The sequence below is a fragment of the Lemur catta genome, chromosome 12 (assembly GCF_020740605.2).
Source record: "Lemur catta isolate mLemCat1 chromosome 12, mLemCat1.pri, whole genome shotgun sequence".
Lineage (NCBI taxonomy): Eukaryota > Metazoa > Chordata > Mammalia > Primates > Lemuridae > Lemur > Lemur catta.
This window is the reverse complement of record NC_059139.1, coordinates 38,042,703-38,059,231: the sequence shown is the minus strand read 5'-3', so window position 1 is coordinate 38,059,231 and position 16,529 is coordinate 38,042,703. Positions and strand designations below refer to the sequence as shown.

Genomic DNA, 16,529 nt, shown 5'->3' with positions numbered 1-16,529 from the left:
TTTGATTTTTCAAACATTTTGCAAGACTTTTCATACAGTTGTATTTGCAGGTCACAGACAAGAAATATTGGCAGTTTCTTGGTCACCACGTTATGATTATATCTTGGCAACTGCAAGGTAAAATTTAACTTATTTGGTTTTGAAGTTATTAATAATTAATAAGCATTTTGAAAAGACTACATTTATGTAAGGTATATATTTTGCATATTTAGTTATTAGCCACTTAAAATGAAATATTGAATTAGAGATTTTTGTTTATATCACCAATATAAATCTTCCTCCTTTACATCATAGTCTTAATTCTAACTATCCATCTTGAAGGTGTTCACCTTTTGGAGCAAAAGGAAAACATGAGAATCCATGTAATAATGCAGATCTACAAGCACCTCTAGTGAGACAACCCTGTCGTGTCATTTTTGTGCACAAAAGGATAGCACTGTGTTAATTTAAAAATAGTGGCATTTTTATTCATTTTCTGTAACCTAGAATTATTTTGAATCTGATATAGCACATCCATTCACTGATGCAATTTGCTAATATTTAATGACTGCCTACATGTGCCAAGCACTATGCTAAGAACACAGAGGCACCCAAGGCTAAGAAGCTAACAGTTTAGGCCGTGCGCGGTGGCTCACGCCTGTAATCCTAGCACTCTGGGAGGCCGAGGTCGGCGGATTGTTTGAGCTCAGGAGTTCGAGACCAGCCTGAGCAAGAGTGAGACCCATCTCTACTAAAAATAGAAAGAAATTATCTGGCCAACTAAAATATATATATAGAAAAAATTAGCCGGGCATGGTGGCGCGTGTCTGTAGTCCCAGCTACTCGGGAGGCTGAGGCAGTAGGATCGTTTAAGCCCAGGAGTTTGAGGTTGCTGTGAGCTAGGCTGACGCCACGGCACTCACTCTAGCCCAGGCAACAAAGCGAGACTCTGTCTCAAAAAAAAAAAAAAAAAGAAGCTAACAGTTTAATGAGGAATGGAGTCAGAAAAATCAGTGATTACAGGACATCCTGAAAAATGTTTTAATATAGGGTATATCTTTGGTGGGTATGATATAGGAAAAGAAAGCAGAAGCATTTAACTCTGAGGATCAAAAGATTTGGAAGGTTTTGTTTGTTTGTTGGAGTTGGAAGAGTACTGTATATTTATATACTGGGGAGAAAGTACCAGGGGAGAGAAATAGGTGAAAATAAGAACAAGAGGGAATAATTAGTGCATTAGGACTTTGAATAGACAGGAGAGCATAGTATCAAGGGTCTAGATTGAGGGGGCTGAGGGTTCACTTGATTTGACACATGAAGGGCAATGGAAGACTAAATGGAAAGGGGAAATGGTGAAAGTGAGTATAGTTAAGTTTGTAACTTTGGCAGAGAAGCTCAAGAAATGCACACCTAATGGTTCTGTTGGTTTTTAGTGGACTTGATATCATCTGTTGAAAATACAGGAATGGGTATACAATTTTGAGGGAAGATAGTAAAGATCTGGAATAACAGATTGAATGAGCACATAGGATTGCTGGGGCACATAGGATTGCTGGGCATTTGTGCTCAGTTGAAGCTGTAGACCACTGCTGAACTAAGCCACAGAAATCAAAACATTAAATGACACAGATTTAACAATTTTTATTGTTTACCCTAGTGTCTGAAAATTGTTGAAGTCATGAGTAATAGGAAGGAAATAAAATCACAAAAAGGCTTGTAGGAGGAAGGAAGAACCTAATGAGGTAGAAGTGTCAGAGTAAGAAAATTTAAAAACTGAAGGGATAGGAAGTAGTAGTCAAAGATTCTTATATAAACATTTTAATAAAGATTTTAATAGAAGAATTATTACAAAAGTGATTCATATTAGTTTTATGAAGTTCTGTGTCTGGATTTTTTTTAAGCTGCCAGTCCACCCTCTCTGTCACAGTTTAGTCCCCAAAGAACTTCTGTTAATAATTTGCAGAATGTGATGTTGAAATTTATGAATTCTGAAGGATAGCAAGGTCTAGAGTACAGTCATAACAAGACTGGCTAGCTAAAGAGGTATGAAAGCGAGGCATTAGATGCTGGTTGTCGGTCCATATTAGGGTAGATTTACATTGTTCATATTTAACTTTGTTTTCCTGAGTTCAGGGGAAAGCTAAGAGGCTTTCAATTCTCAAAGTACACCCAGGAATTTGAATCAGTTCCAGAATGGACCTAGTAATAAGCATTAAGAGTTGGTTATGTTCAAATCTAATCTGTTTCAGAAGAAACTTAAATCCTCACATTTATTTCATTGCAGACATTTTCCTCAGCTAGAAAGAAAGAAAGGCAACCTAGGAATGGGAAATGCTAGCTTTTTGCTGAGTATTCCAGTTGGCTTGGTTTGATGTTAACCTGTAAAAAGAATCAAGATTATAGAAAGCAATAAATTCTGTGACTCATAAATGAAAAATAGGATTATAAAATGTGATATAATACTCTGTCTTATTAAAATGTCATGGATAAACTCAATGGATTAGAATATTATTGAGATCTTTATAAGGACATGATAGCATGAGAGACACATAGGTTTGCTGGGCATTTTTCTTTAGGAGTAGCATAGAAGCTGAAATTGACTTGTGAGCATAGATTTGCCTTTCTTCTTTTCACTTACTTGAAAAAAAATGGAAATAAATGTCTCGTATATAATAGACATTAAATACGGTTCTTATGTATCTGGAAAAGATTGATTTAAGTATAGGAAACCAAATAGAAATATATTGTCCTCATTATTCACCTCTCAGGTTTTTTTAATATAAAATAAAAAACTACCAAATTCATGCCAAATGGATTCTTAAGCAAAGTGAAATTAGTTAACTGCTTGATTGTCTTGATAGGATTTGAATAATAGAAAAGATGTAGTAACAAACTTGCTAGAAACAAGCTACAAGCCTATCTAGTCCTTTGGAAAAAAGATGCTCATGTAATTAAAAACAACATAAAGAGCAGCAAAATTTTGTCCTTGTGATCTAAAAAATAAAGCTTACTCATTTTTTTTACTATTTATTCACTTCTCTTTGTTATTGTTAACTATTGAATATTTGCTAAAAAGGCAAAAGTACAACAACCCAAATGTACAAATAACATTTGCACTAATATATTGAGACCTCTGTGTGCCATAATACTGGAAAGGTAGGTGAGGGGTACAGTCAGTATCCTAGCTACATATGTCAATTTGAAATTTATTTCTTCTCAGTGCTGACAGTAGAGTAAAATTATGGGATGTGAGGAGAGCATCAGGATGTTTGATTACCCTTGATCAGCATAATGGGAAAAAATCACAAGCTGTTGAATCAGGTAATGAAGAATGTATTAATATAGAAATATGACAATGTTAGTTTTTCTTTACATTGAAAATTTTTAATTGAAGCTAAATAATAAATGCATATTGATAAATTACAAACTTTATCATTTTGTTAAAAAGATATTCACCGTAAATCACTTTCTAAATTAACATAAACTGGTTATCTTTCTTCAAGGTACAAATATGTATGGCAGTTTCATTTGCCCCCAAATTTTTAAAGGTAGAAACTTCTGGATTAATTTGCTTTACTGATTTTGATTTCCTCCAATGAGGCCACCTTATACAAATTCAATGCCTTTTAGGAGGCCACAATAAATTACTGAAATAGTAACATTTTGTAGCCATTGTATTAGCATAAAATTGTGTTACATGTAAGTCAGCAGCAATCCATGTGACAAAGTACTTCAATTGCATTTTTACAATAGAATTTAATTTCTGTGTAGAAATTTTGATTCAGAATAAATTCTGGACCAGAAATATATTAGGATGAACTATATGTAAGACTTATGATTGCATCAGTAATCCTTTTCAGTTAAATTAATCTAGTTATTTAGAATTATGCTTTCTGGCTGGGCATGGTGGCTCCCACCTATAATCCTAGCACTCTGGGAGGCCAAGGCAGGAGGAGCACTTGAGGTCAGCAGTTTGAGACCAGCCTGAGCAAGAGCGAGACCCCGAATCTATCAAAAATAGAAACAATTTGGTGGGTGTGGTGGGTCATACCTGTAGTCCCACCTACTCAGGAAGCTGAGGCCGGAGGTCCACTTGAGCCCAGGAATTTGAGGTTGCAGTGAGCTACAATGATGCCCCTGCACTCTAGCCTGGGTGACAAAGCAAGATCCTGTCTCAAAAAAGAAAAAAAAAAGAAAAGAGAAAAAACTATGCTTTCTCAAACTTGTTCATTTTGTTTTTGTTTGACTCAAGGTCTCACTCTGTAGCCCAGGCTGGTCTTGAACTCCTGGCATCAAGTGATCCTCCCACCTTGGTCTCCCAAAGTGCTGGGAGCTACTGTACCCAGCAAACTTGTTCATTTTGAAAGTGATGTAAATTTTGATTGAGACTAGAACAGTTATCCTTTCCCTGTTAAGTTTTTTTCTAATGGAAAACACTAGTATTGTTGATTTTTAATAGTGTATGGAATAATTTTTAGATTAGAAATGGATTATTATCAGAAATTTGGATTATTTTATATAAGAGGGATGAAAGATACTGAAAACGTTAAACTACACACTTAATTGAATTTGATGGCACAGCTTCCTTGCTGGAAAAAAATTATATTTGGCAGAAATTTTTTCCCTTTGGTTTTCTTGTTTTCCTCTGTTTTTATGATTCTTATTTACGTAGCATATCATTTCAGATTATTGAAAGGGTTGGTTAATTTTAATCACCCAGAGTCCTAGCTATTCCAGAGGCTGTGATAGGATTACTTGGATACAGGAGTTTCAGGTTGCAGTTAGCTGTGTTGGGGCCACTGCACAGCTGCCTGAGTGACTGAGGAAGAGCCTGTCTCCAAAGAAAGAAAGAAGGAGGGGGAGGGAGAGAGGGAGGGAGGGAGAGAGAAAGGAAGGGAGGGAGGGAGGAAGGAAAAGAAAGAAAGACAGGAAGGGAGGAGAAGGGAAGGAAGGAAGGAAGTCAACTTATATTTTTTAAGTAACTCAAATAGTTGTCCTTTAATATGTTTAAATAATTGTATCATCAAACATTAAATGTATGCCGAATACAGGAACAGATAAACTGAACTGTATTTTTTATTGCAGCAAACACTGCTCATAATGGGAAGGTTAATGGCTTATGCTTTACAAGTGATGGGCTTCACCTCCTTACTGTTGGCACAGATAATCGAATGCGGCTCTGGAATAGTTCCAATGGAGAAAACACACTAGTAAGAGATTTCTAAGTACATTTTTGGATATAAATTAAAGAAATGGATCTGTGACATATACTTGATGTTTTTCTATAGATTTAACTCCATTTCTTGCCTTCAAATCACAGCTTTTTTATAATTTTTTCTATGTGAACTCGTAGTTATTACAACAACCCACTCTCACACCACCCCTTGCAATATTCCCCCCACTTAGTAGAGAATAACTGTTCTACAAAGCCACTGTTCCTAGTGGGAATATGCCATATCTCTCAAGTATGTTGGAGAAGAATAAAAGATTGAGAACTACTGTTACAAAGTTATAAAGCTAAATAGTCAAATTTTATACAAGTTGGAGTATCCATAATCCAAGAATCCAAAATGCTCCAAAATCCAAAACTTTTTGAGCACCAACATGATACTCAAAGGAAATGCTCATTGGAGCTTTTCAGATTTCAGATTTTCAGGTTAGAGATGTTCAACCAATAAGGCAAATATTAGGCCTGGCGCGGTGGCTCACGCCTGTAATCCTAGCACTCTGGGAGGCCGAGGAGGGTGGATTGCTCGATGTCAAGAGTTCGAGACCAGCCTCAGCAAGAGCGAGACCCCTTCTCTACTAAAAATAGAAAGAAATTATCTGGCCAACTAAAATATATATATAGAAAAAATTAGCCAGGCATGGTGGCGCATGCCTGTAGTCCCAGCTACTGCGGAAGCTGAGGCAGTAGGATCGCTTAAGCCCAGGAGTCTGAGGTTGCTGTGAGCTAGGCTGACGCCACGGCACTCACTCTAGCCCAGGCAACACAGCGAGACTCTGTCTCAAAAAAAAAAACAAACAAATATTTCAAAATCTGAAATCCAAAATACTTCTGATCTTAATCACTTTGTATAAGGTATACTCAGCCTGTACTGTATATGACTTGTAAACAAAATCCACAATGAATTTTATAGTATTAACACTAGAATATGTAGTAATTTACTACTACTGGAATAAATATGTTTTGAAGGTACTGGATTCTCATATGGCAATTAATTTGTAGTACTTGTTTTTATATATGTTACAGTCATTACCAGGTGGACCCATGGTTTAGTAACTTTCAGAATAAATTACTGAAAGTTTATAATTTGGTTATAACAATAATAGCTAATATTGCGAGCTTATGTGCCAGATACTGTGCTAATAATAATTACCATTTAATGTAAGTGCTAGAATATATGTTGTCTTATTTAATCACAATATCAACACTATGACAGTAGTTACTGTTATGATACCCATTTTATACATGAGGAAAATGAGATATAAAATGATTAGGTAACTTGCCTGATTTTACATAACTATAAAGCAACAGAGTTTGATTCTAGATTCCAGTCTTACTATAATAATGATTATACCCAGATCCCTTAAAGCATTTATATAGTATTAATATTAATCATAGTCCTTTCTTTAATCATCTTTCTAGCTAATATTATAATTAATTCTCAGATATTCTGTCACTTTCATTATTAATAATAATATAAGGTCAAAATTGTTTATTTCTAGATTACTTTGGAGTTTGCTAATCCCTCATTTTTTTAAAGAGATGCTTCCTTGTCATGTCTCAGGATTGAAATTGAAGCATGGTGAAATATAATTTGGAATCTTCCATTCATCATATTGTAACATGTTCCTCATCAGGTTGCATCTTTCTTTTCTCAATTTATTCATTTGTTTAGTAAATACTTATTGAGCACTTCCTATTTGCCAGGCAGTATTAGACAGTAGTGGGCAAAACATAGAAATGTCTATCCTCATGGAGCTTACATTCCATGGAGAGGATGAAAGGCATCAATCAATCAATAGATGGACATATGGATAAATTATATGTAAGACTGGGTCAGTGCTATAAAGAAAAGCAAAGCAAAGAAAGGAGCATAGGAAGTATTGCTGTTTTACATAGGGTAGTCAGGGTAGGCGTCACTGAGAAGGTGATATTTGGCCTGAAGGAAGTGGAGAAGTAACCCATCAGTTATTTGGGAGGGAGAGCATTCCAGACAGAGATAGGAAAAAAGTACAAAGACCCTGAGGTGAGAGCATGCCCGAGATACTCAAGCAACAGCTAGGAGATTCTTGTGTTGGAATTTGTGGAGAGTAACAGAAGATGAGAACAGAAGGAATATGCCAGAGCACGTAGGCTTTGTAGTTCTTTGTAAGGATTTTGGCTTTTCTCTGGGTGAGATGGAAAGCCAATAAAGGCTTCTGAGTAGAGAAGTGACAGATTACTCTAGAAAAGTATCCAGGCATGTGTGTCAAAGCTTAATGTGATAAATATAAATGGCACTGAATGTATATGTAAATCGTTACTGTGGTTTTATTCCATTTTTCTCTCCTTGAAGATGATACTCATGCCCTATGGCTTTTTGCTAGTAAACCCATATCTAGAATAGTGTGTTGAAAATGGATAATACATTTTAAATTGGACTTGATCGAAGTAATTCATATGAAAATGATTAGGTTATCCCAGAAACTGACCTACAAAAGATACTTAAAGGAATTTGGGACATCGATTTCAGAAAAGGTATCTAAGGGAAAACACACTGTCTTCAAATTTTTAAAGAGCTATCAGAACGAATTCCAGTCCTCCCATTTAGTAATTTCTTTTTTAAAATTTGAGACAGATAAAACTGTATACGTTTATCATGTACAACATGATGTTTTGAAATATATATACATTGTAGGCTGGGTGTGGTGGTTCACGGCTGTAATCCTAGCACTCTGAGAGGCTGAGGCGGGCGGATTGTTTGAGCTCAGGAGTTCGAAACCAGCCTGAGCAAGAGCGAGACCCCGTCTCTACTAAAAAATAGAAAGAAATTAGCTGGACAACTAAAAATATGTAGAAAAAAATTAGCCAGGCATGATGGTACATGCCTGTAGTCCCAGCTACTCGGGAGGCTGAGACAGAAGATCACTTGAGCCCAGGAGTTTGAGGTTGCTGTGAGCTAGGCTGACGCCATGGCACTCTAGCCAGGGTGACAGAGTGGGACTCTGCCTCAAAAAAAAAAAAAGAAAAAGAAATATATATACATTGTAGAATGGTTAAATCTAGCTAATTAACAAATATATTATCTCACATAGTCATCATTTTTGTGGTAAGAACACTTAACATACACTCTCTTTGCATTTTTCAAAAATACAGTATATCGTACTATAATCACCATTCTGTATAATAGATCTCTTGAACTTATTCCTTCTATGTAACTGTAATTATATATCCTTTGACCAGCATCTCCCCCATATCCCTATTCCCCTGAACCATCCCAGCCTCTGGTAACCACCATTCTATTCACTACATCTACAAGATCAAATTTTTTAGATTCTACATATGAATGAGATCGTGTAGTATTTGTCTTTCTGTGTCTGACTTATTTCACTTAACATAGTGCCCTCCAGGTTCATCAGTGTTGCTGCAAATGATAGGATTTCCTCATTTTTTGTAGCTGTATAGTATTCCATTGAGTACGTATACCACATTTTCTTCATCCATTCATCTTTTGATGAACATTTAGGTTGATTCTATCTTGGCCATTGTGAATAATGCACAGAGGAACATGGGTGTGCAGGCATGTCTTCGATATACTGATTTACTTTTCTTTGAACAAATACCCAGTAGTGGGATTACTGAATCATATGGTAGTTCTATTTTCAGTTATTTGAAGAACTAGTCTTTGTTATCATTTTTCATTCAGATTTAAGGAATAACTTTATGATTTTAATCCTACAGGTGAACTATGGAAAAGTTTATAATGATAGTAGAAAAGGATTGAAATTCACTGTCTCCTGTGGCTGCAGTTCCGAATTTGTTTTTGTACCATATGGTAGCACCATTGCTGTTTATACAGTTTACTCAGGAGAACAGATAACTATGCTTAAGGGACATTATAAAAGTGTTGACTGCTGTGTATTTCAGTCTAATTTCCAGGTAAGAATGATGCTTAAGGGAATTTAAAATGCCAGGGAGCTAGTTTGCCAGACTAGTTGTATATAAAAGAGTAAATTGTGATTTCATTCTGGAGAGTTACACTTTTAATCCACATTTGAGCTAGGATTTATTCACTAGAGGATAATACAGCCTAGATTTTTAGATGGCATAGGATATATGAATGAATCAGCATAATACTGTGCAACTTGATTGGAATAAAGTCTCTTTCTTTTGCTTATGGGCTTTATTTATTTAGCAGTTGAAAATCACTGGTGAATTAAAATACTTTCTTGCAAATACCCTTTTGGTTAAAAAATGAAGTATAGGTGTTTAATCTCAAAATGTAGTTTGTGCATCTTGGTTTATGTGTGGGGTGTGTCTAAAATTTTGTTTATTTCTTCCTTATTTTCTGTCAATGGCTAACAAAGATATGCTTTTGAAGTTAATACATACATAATTTCTTAAATACCCATGGCTTTTGTTTGTTTAATATCCTGACCCTTCTTTTTCATGTCACCAGTGGGCAAACTGGCTTTTTTTTTCAGAGATTATGCACAAATTACCTCATGTGCTCTTTTAAATGAGTCTAATATAGAAAGATAGTTGGTATTTTCCCTGTTTTTTAGGTAAGGAAAATGAAGCTCATGAAAGTTAAATACTGACAGAATGAAAATTATAGATTATTAGCTCTTGAAGGGACTTTAACTATCACCTGGTGAAACTCCTATTCATTCATTCATTAATACTGATTACCTAATTTGTGCCTGACACTGTGCTGTAAGATACATAGGTCTGATTTTTTAGCCAGTACACACCAGTATGGCAATATCCATTATTAAAATATTCAGTATATCCTACTGGTTGGTAAACAGTTGCTGCACCAAGCCCCTCAACTGATCTCCGGCCTTAACCCATTCCCTGGGAACTCTTACATCTTATCTTAACCCAGCAACTAAGGGGGACCTCCAGGACTCTGCTCCAATTCTATGGCCAGTATCTCTTCTGATTAAGCAGTATCCCAATGTACCAGTTGTTAAATATTTCTTGTGTTTCTTCTGGGAGAAGAAAACTAAAGCACCAGAGGTCACAGGACTTGCCTCTAATCTGCAAGTAGTTATTGACAAAGCATGATTCTCTATTCAAAGAAATTCTTAGAATATTGTTCCTCTTTTCTTGTCCAAAGTCACTTAGAGACACAGCCAGGATTTTAACTCAGATATTCTGACTATAAATTATTGCTTCCTGCCAAGTTGGAGCTTCCTAATAGGTGTGCCTAGAACGGATTAAAATTATACCAAGATATTGATTTTTATCAGTCCCTAGAATAGCTGAGATAGCCAGAGACCTGGGGCTAGTTGCCTACTGACAAATACCATTTCTATATATGCTATGAACTCAGAAAGATTTTAATCACTGCACTACATCCATCAGAAAGCTCTCAACTCTTATCCCATTTCACCCGTTATGATTCTAAAAAGGAAAATAATTATAAATCTCAAAAGTAAAAGAGAATAGTACTTTTGCTTCCATTTAGCGGCAGAACACTTTTGCAAATTAAATACTACACAGAACTCACTATTTGAAAATAAAATATAGTAATTCTATCATAAATGTAAAAATTTGATAAGATATACTCAACATCAAAATAAATAATGATAGTAATAGACAATCCATTGACTAAACGAGGAATCCATGAATCCATGCTAGTATAAATAAGTAAATTGGTAAATTAAAAATTGGATGAGGAATGAGATATTTGCATGGTCTCAAAGTATCACCCCATAAAATATTAAATACAAAGGTAAAAAGATTGATTTTCTCCTGATGAAGCCTGGCATATATCACCTTAATCAAATGATGACAGTTAACAACCCAGTTATGGGACATCACTTCTGTGATATTCCCAGAAAAATTGAATAACCCAAATTGAATCATGACAAGCCAAATTTGAGAAGTATTCTACAAAATAACTGGTGTGTATCTTCAAAATTGTCAAAGTCAAGAAAGCCAAGGAGAGACTGAGGAACTGTTCCAGATTGAAAACTAAAGAGACATGACAAAGTTAAAGCATGTGATTTTTAACTGGACCTTTTTGTTATTTTTATAAAGAACAGCACTGGGACAATTGGTGAAACTTGAATGGGGTCTAAGAATTAGACGGTAGTAATATATTAAGGTAAATTCTCAGATTTTGTTGGTTACATTGTAATTATATAGGAGAGTGTCCTTGTTCATATAAAATGTACACTAAATTATTCAAAAGTGGTAAGGCTTCATGTTGTCAGCTTAGTCTCAGGAAAAAAATCTTTTTCACTACACTTGTAACTTAAATTTTCAGATTGTTTTATAAGAAAATCTAATTCCCCAAATGCACCCCTATATCTATCCCAAATACTTCAAGGCTTCTTAATTCAAAACCCTCCAGGTATTCTTTGTTAATCATTCAAATCTAAGTGCTACCTTTTCAAATCTCTCTTGAACATCTACAAAATATCCTTTATGTCTTAGTACTTATCATGAATTACCTTGTAAGCTTATCTCACCAAGTTATCTTGGGTATATATCTTGCCTTCTCAGGGAAACTAAACTATTCAAGGGCAGTGAACATCTGGGCATATCTTTACATCATCCATAGTTAATGTAATCATATAGTCTAGATTTTATGATGCAATCAGTAAAATTTTGTCTTATTTAGGAAATTTAATAATGTATATCTAATATAGTTTAATTTTTTTAATCTATATTTCTTATAAATAACTTCATAATTTTATTTTCCCTTTACCCAAATGCTGACTTAAATAAAAAGTACTAATTTTACCATGCCTTAAATTGTTTTTGATATATACAATAATAAAAATAAATAATTGCATAGCAGAGCAGGGATAAAAAGCTGTTAAACATAATTGTTAGAAATACATAAATATATTTGTAAGGAAAAAGTCACTTATTCAGGGTTTTATAACCACTTAACATCTTGCTGCTTTCCCTTTCTCATTTGCACAGTAGTTTGTTATTATCATCATCATCATTATTATTACCTACTATTTGATATTGTTTTTTCCCTTGACACTGAGCATTTGGTATATATCCTGCTCTTTTCTCTTGACATTAGAAGTATTTTCCCACATCAGTAAGTATTCAAAAACAATTTCAATGGCTATGTAATATTCTATCATGTGACTCAACATTAATTTACTGATAATCATTCCTCTATTATTGTACAGTTATTTCTGTTTTTTGTTATAAACATTACAATGATGATATCCTCAAATTTCATGTGTGACTTTGACATAACTTCTAGAAATGTATACAGAAACTTTTGATATATCCTGAGATTCTATTCTCCAAAAAGATTATACCAATTTATACCCTGTATATGAGAGTATATATTTCACTGCCCAATAGGAGTGTTTTCAGTAATAGGCAATATAACATATTCCTTCAGTTTTGTTGGGGAGGGGAGTGAGCATGGTCCAGCCATGAGCAAACAGCATATCCATGAAAATACTGGTATACTGTATGTCAGCCCAAGCTTCCCCTTATGAAGTAAACTTCTGAACAGCTTGGGTCTTCAGGCTCTTCTGTTGAATAGCAGCCAGTTAGGCAGTTGGAAGCTAAATAAAACTTGTTGTGAATTTTTGGCCTATTTTAGAAGAAACTCGTATGGTTTATTCATTGAAGTATTTATTTAAGTTCAGTTATTGACAAAGAAGGATAAACTCTTTATTCCATTTTTTTTCTCTATTATGACATTTGAAATATATGGATACTGTGATTGGTAAAAACCACTAGCATAGGCCAGGTGCAGTGGCTCATACCTGTAATCCTAGCACTTTTAGAGGCCAAGGCAGGAGGATTGCTTGAGCTCAGGAGTTCAAGACCAACCTGAGCAAGAGTGAAACCCCATCTCTATTAAAAATAGAAAAATTAGCCGGGCGTTGTGGCATGTGCCTGTAGTCCCAGCTACTCGGGAGGCTGAGGCAGGACTATCACTTGAGCCCAGGAGTTGGAGGTTGCAGTGAGCTACAATGATGCCACTGCACTCTATCTAGGGCGACAGACTGAGACTCTGTCTCAAAAAAAAAAAAAACAAAAAAAAAACCCACTAGCATAATGAGTCTTTTTGTACAATTTTCACAGTATTAGTTAGCTCTGACATATCCTAATACTATTTTTAAATACAAAATAAAGCTTTACTACATCTTAAAGAAAAGAAAAAAGAACATCTGCCTAGTTTCTTTAGGGAGTAGAAATAGAATTAATGTAATTAATCTGCCTAAGAATTAATCATTTCAAAAATTGATATAGTTCATTTCAGTTTGGTACCAATTTTAAATTGATCCACAATTACATCGTTGCTCTCTGTTTTATAGGAACTTTATAGTGGTAGCAGGGACTGCAATATTCTTGCTTGGGTGCCATCCTTATATGAACCAGTTCCTGATGATGATGAGGTAAATATCTGTACAAATTGTCCAGTGACTTCTAAATCATGAAGAATAAAGTTTTATTAATTTACTTTATATGAGAGAGACTTTTAAAGTAGTTCTTTCTGTTTTTATGATTGTAAAACTAATTTGCCGTGGCCGGGCGTGGTGGCTCACGCCTGTAATCCTAGCACTGTGGGAGGCCGAGGGGGGCGGATCATTTGAGCTCAGGAGTTCGAGACCAGCCTGAGCAAGAGCGACACCCCATCTCTACTAAAAATAGAAAGAAATTAGCTGGACAACTAAAAATATACATATAGAAAAAATTAGCCAGGCATGGTGGCGCATGCCTGTAGTCCCAGCTACTCGTGAGGCTGAGGCAGTAGGATCACTTAAGCCCAGGAGTTTGAGGTTGCTGTGAGCTAGGCTGACGCCACGGCACTCTAGCCTGGACAACAGAGTGAGATTCTGTCTCAAAAAAATAATAATAATAATAATTTGCCTATTATAACACATTTGGAAAAATCAGAAAACTATCAAAAGAACATAAAATTTCTTAAGTTGACTTAATTAACATTAACATTTTGATTTATTTCATTCTTGTTTTTTACTATGTATGTGGTTTTTTTAACATAGTTAATGCCATGGTTGGACATACAACTTTGTATGTTACTTTTCTCGTTAACACTGTACAGTAGCCCTTTTCTATGTCATTAATAACTGTGTAAACATTTATAATGATATAGTATTCTGTCATTTATATCCACTATTTAAATATTTACCTATTTGGAGACATTTCTGTTGATTATTATAAACAACATCAAGGTAAAAATCTGTTTATAAATTGTTCATATTTCTGATTATTTCTTTGAATAGATTCCTAGAGGTAGAATTATCTCTTAAATGATCATGTATGACATTTTTAAAGGTCTTTATTCACACTGTCAAATTGTACCAATTTACACTCCTACCTATCTTAAAGCATAAATTAGTATAAATATGACAGTGTGAATAAACAGCCTTAAAAATGCAGTAGGTAAACAAAGATGAATAAGATATAATCCCTGGCCTTAATAGCCTCTGTATTTTTTTTTTTACTTTCCAAGCAATAGAAAGAGAATCTAAAGGTGTTATCTCTCCCACCAAAGATTATTCTACTAAGCACTGTTAATCATCCTCATTTACCTTAATTTCTAGGATATAAAAAGTTTAATATCTAAAAACAATGTTTATATAAATAATTTTTTAAGTTGGAAATATAAATAATGTAGTTAGAAATACCTCAAGATAATCTTAACCAAATCATAATAAAAACAAAACATCTTAAATGGAGGTAGAAAAAAGTTATTGATGGAGCAAGTTTGACATTCAAAAAACATTTTTCATATACTGTATTTAATTCCTTTAATGAAAATAGGACTATATCAAAAAACACAGGAAATAGGATTTGTACAGGGGTAGTTGATGGCACCTAGCAGCTACTGATAAAATTTATTTCATACTTAAATTTGCAACTGTTATGGTTTACTGCAGGGTAAAGCCTGTGAATTATTTTCTTTTGGCTCCAATCCAACGAAAGAGAGAAAAACACATGTCGATAAATCTTCAAGCAGCTGGCCAAATGCCATATGAATACTTGCAGATTTTATCACGTCTGATTTGGTTTATTATGGCTTTATTAGTTTTAGTGTACAGCTGCTTTTGATGACTGAATATTCTTCTGGATAAAGTCTAATAGGGTCAAATAGATGGGTTTAGCCATTTATTTTGCATTATTATTTAATTATTGTATCCTGCTCTTTGGGAATTACCATATACATTAAATCCAAGTTATAACACTATAGGCCATATTAGGAAATATAACAATCATTTACCAAATGAAACAATAAAATATAATAAATGAAAAGTAAATCTATCATAACTTATACATAGAAAAAGATGTTAGAAGAAAACTAAATTGTTTAATGTATAAAGACAATATGTGACTCTGATGGTTTATTTCCTTGTTATGTAGTTATAGTGATAGTTTTAACTCCTTGCCTAAAAGAACTTTGTATATGAAAAATGAAGCAAAACAAGTAGAAAATTAAATAGAAATACAGAACAAACAAGTTGAGGTTTATATTTAAGTTTTAGAGCTATAAAACTTTATCTTTTGAAATACATTGTTCAGAACCTTTAACTTTAAGATAACAGTCATTCTGATATTAATATTCAATGGCATGTGCTAAGGTTATTTCCATAAAACTTTAGTTTGAAAGATTCCTGTGAATGTAGGTATAACCTGAATGTGATCATGATTGCAGATCCCAGTAGAGAAGTCTGTCTGCACAAGATCGTACTCCTCACATGGATGTTTACAATTTGACTCATATTTTAAAATGTTTTTAAAGAAAAATAATAACAATAAAAAGAAAAAACAAAAAAGGAAAAATACTAGTAAATAAAATAATTTTTAAAAGAGAACCAAAAAGACAAAAAACAAAAAGTAAATAAAAAGGTTTTTATCTCAACTATCAAATAAATGACCTTCAGTTTCCCGAGGAGGCAACATAGCACAGTACAAAACAAAACATACAAGCATATACACATACATACTTAGCCTTTAGCTTTAGGTAAACCTGTGTTTGGATCTCAGATCTACCATTTGTTACACTTGTGATGTGGGACAAGCTTATGATATTTCCAAATATCAGAATTGTCAAATCAAAGTTCTTCTTAGGTTTCTTTTCAAATCCACCCTTAAGATAACAAAGATAATCCCTCATGGGTGTTTCTCCTGATATCGAAAGTTTCTGTTTAAAGAAAGCAAGGTCATTGGATGATGGGAACAAGATTTATGGTCTTTAAGCATAATCCTATTATTTCATTGGCAGGCTGTTTTATTATATTCTGAGGAATCTGGCTTCCTTTTGTCCCCACTTCCTAAAACTTGGTCATGATCAAGGCAGGGCAGGTTTATTACAGTTTAAATCTGA

At 34.2% G+C, this 16,529-nt stretch overlaps 1 protein-coding gene across 5 annotated transcripts in view; it reads left to right on the top strand.

The window, feature by feature from the left end:
• The window catches only part of ERCC8 (ERCC excision repair 8, CSA ubiquitin ligase complex subunit), a 47,139-nt gene that overhangs the window by 26,405 nt on the left and 4,205 nt on the right, over positions 1–16,529 (top strand). For 4 of the 5 annotated variants that reach the window (XM_045565845.1, XM_045565849.1, XM_045565847.1 and 1 more), the window contains 5 exons: positions 51–117; positions 3,200–3,300; positions 5,065–5,189; positions 8,927–9,124; positions 13,498–13,578. In XM_045565845.1, the coding sequence (XP_045421801.1) occupies positions 51–117; positions 3,200–3,300; positions 5,065–5,189; positions 8,927–9,124; positions 13,498–13,578 (572 nt within the window). The remainder of the gene's footprint in view (positions 1–50; positions 118–3,199; positions 3,301–5,064; positions 5,190–8,926; positions 9,125–13,497; positions 13,579–16,529) is intronic. The other variant, XM_045565848.1, reaches the window with a different exon arrangement.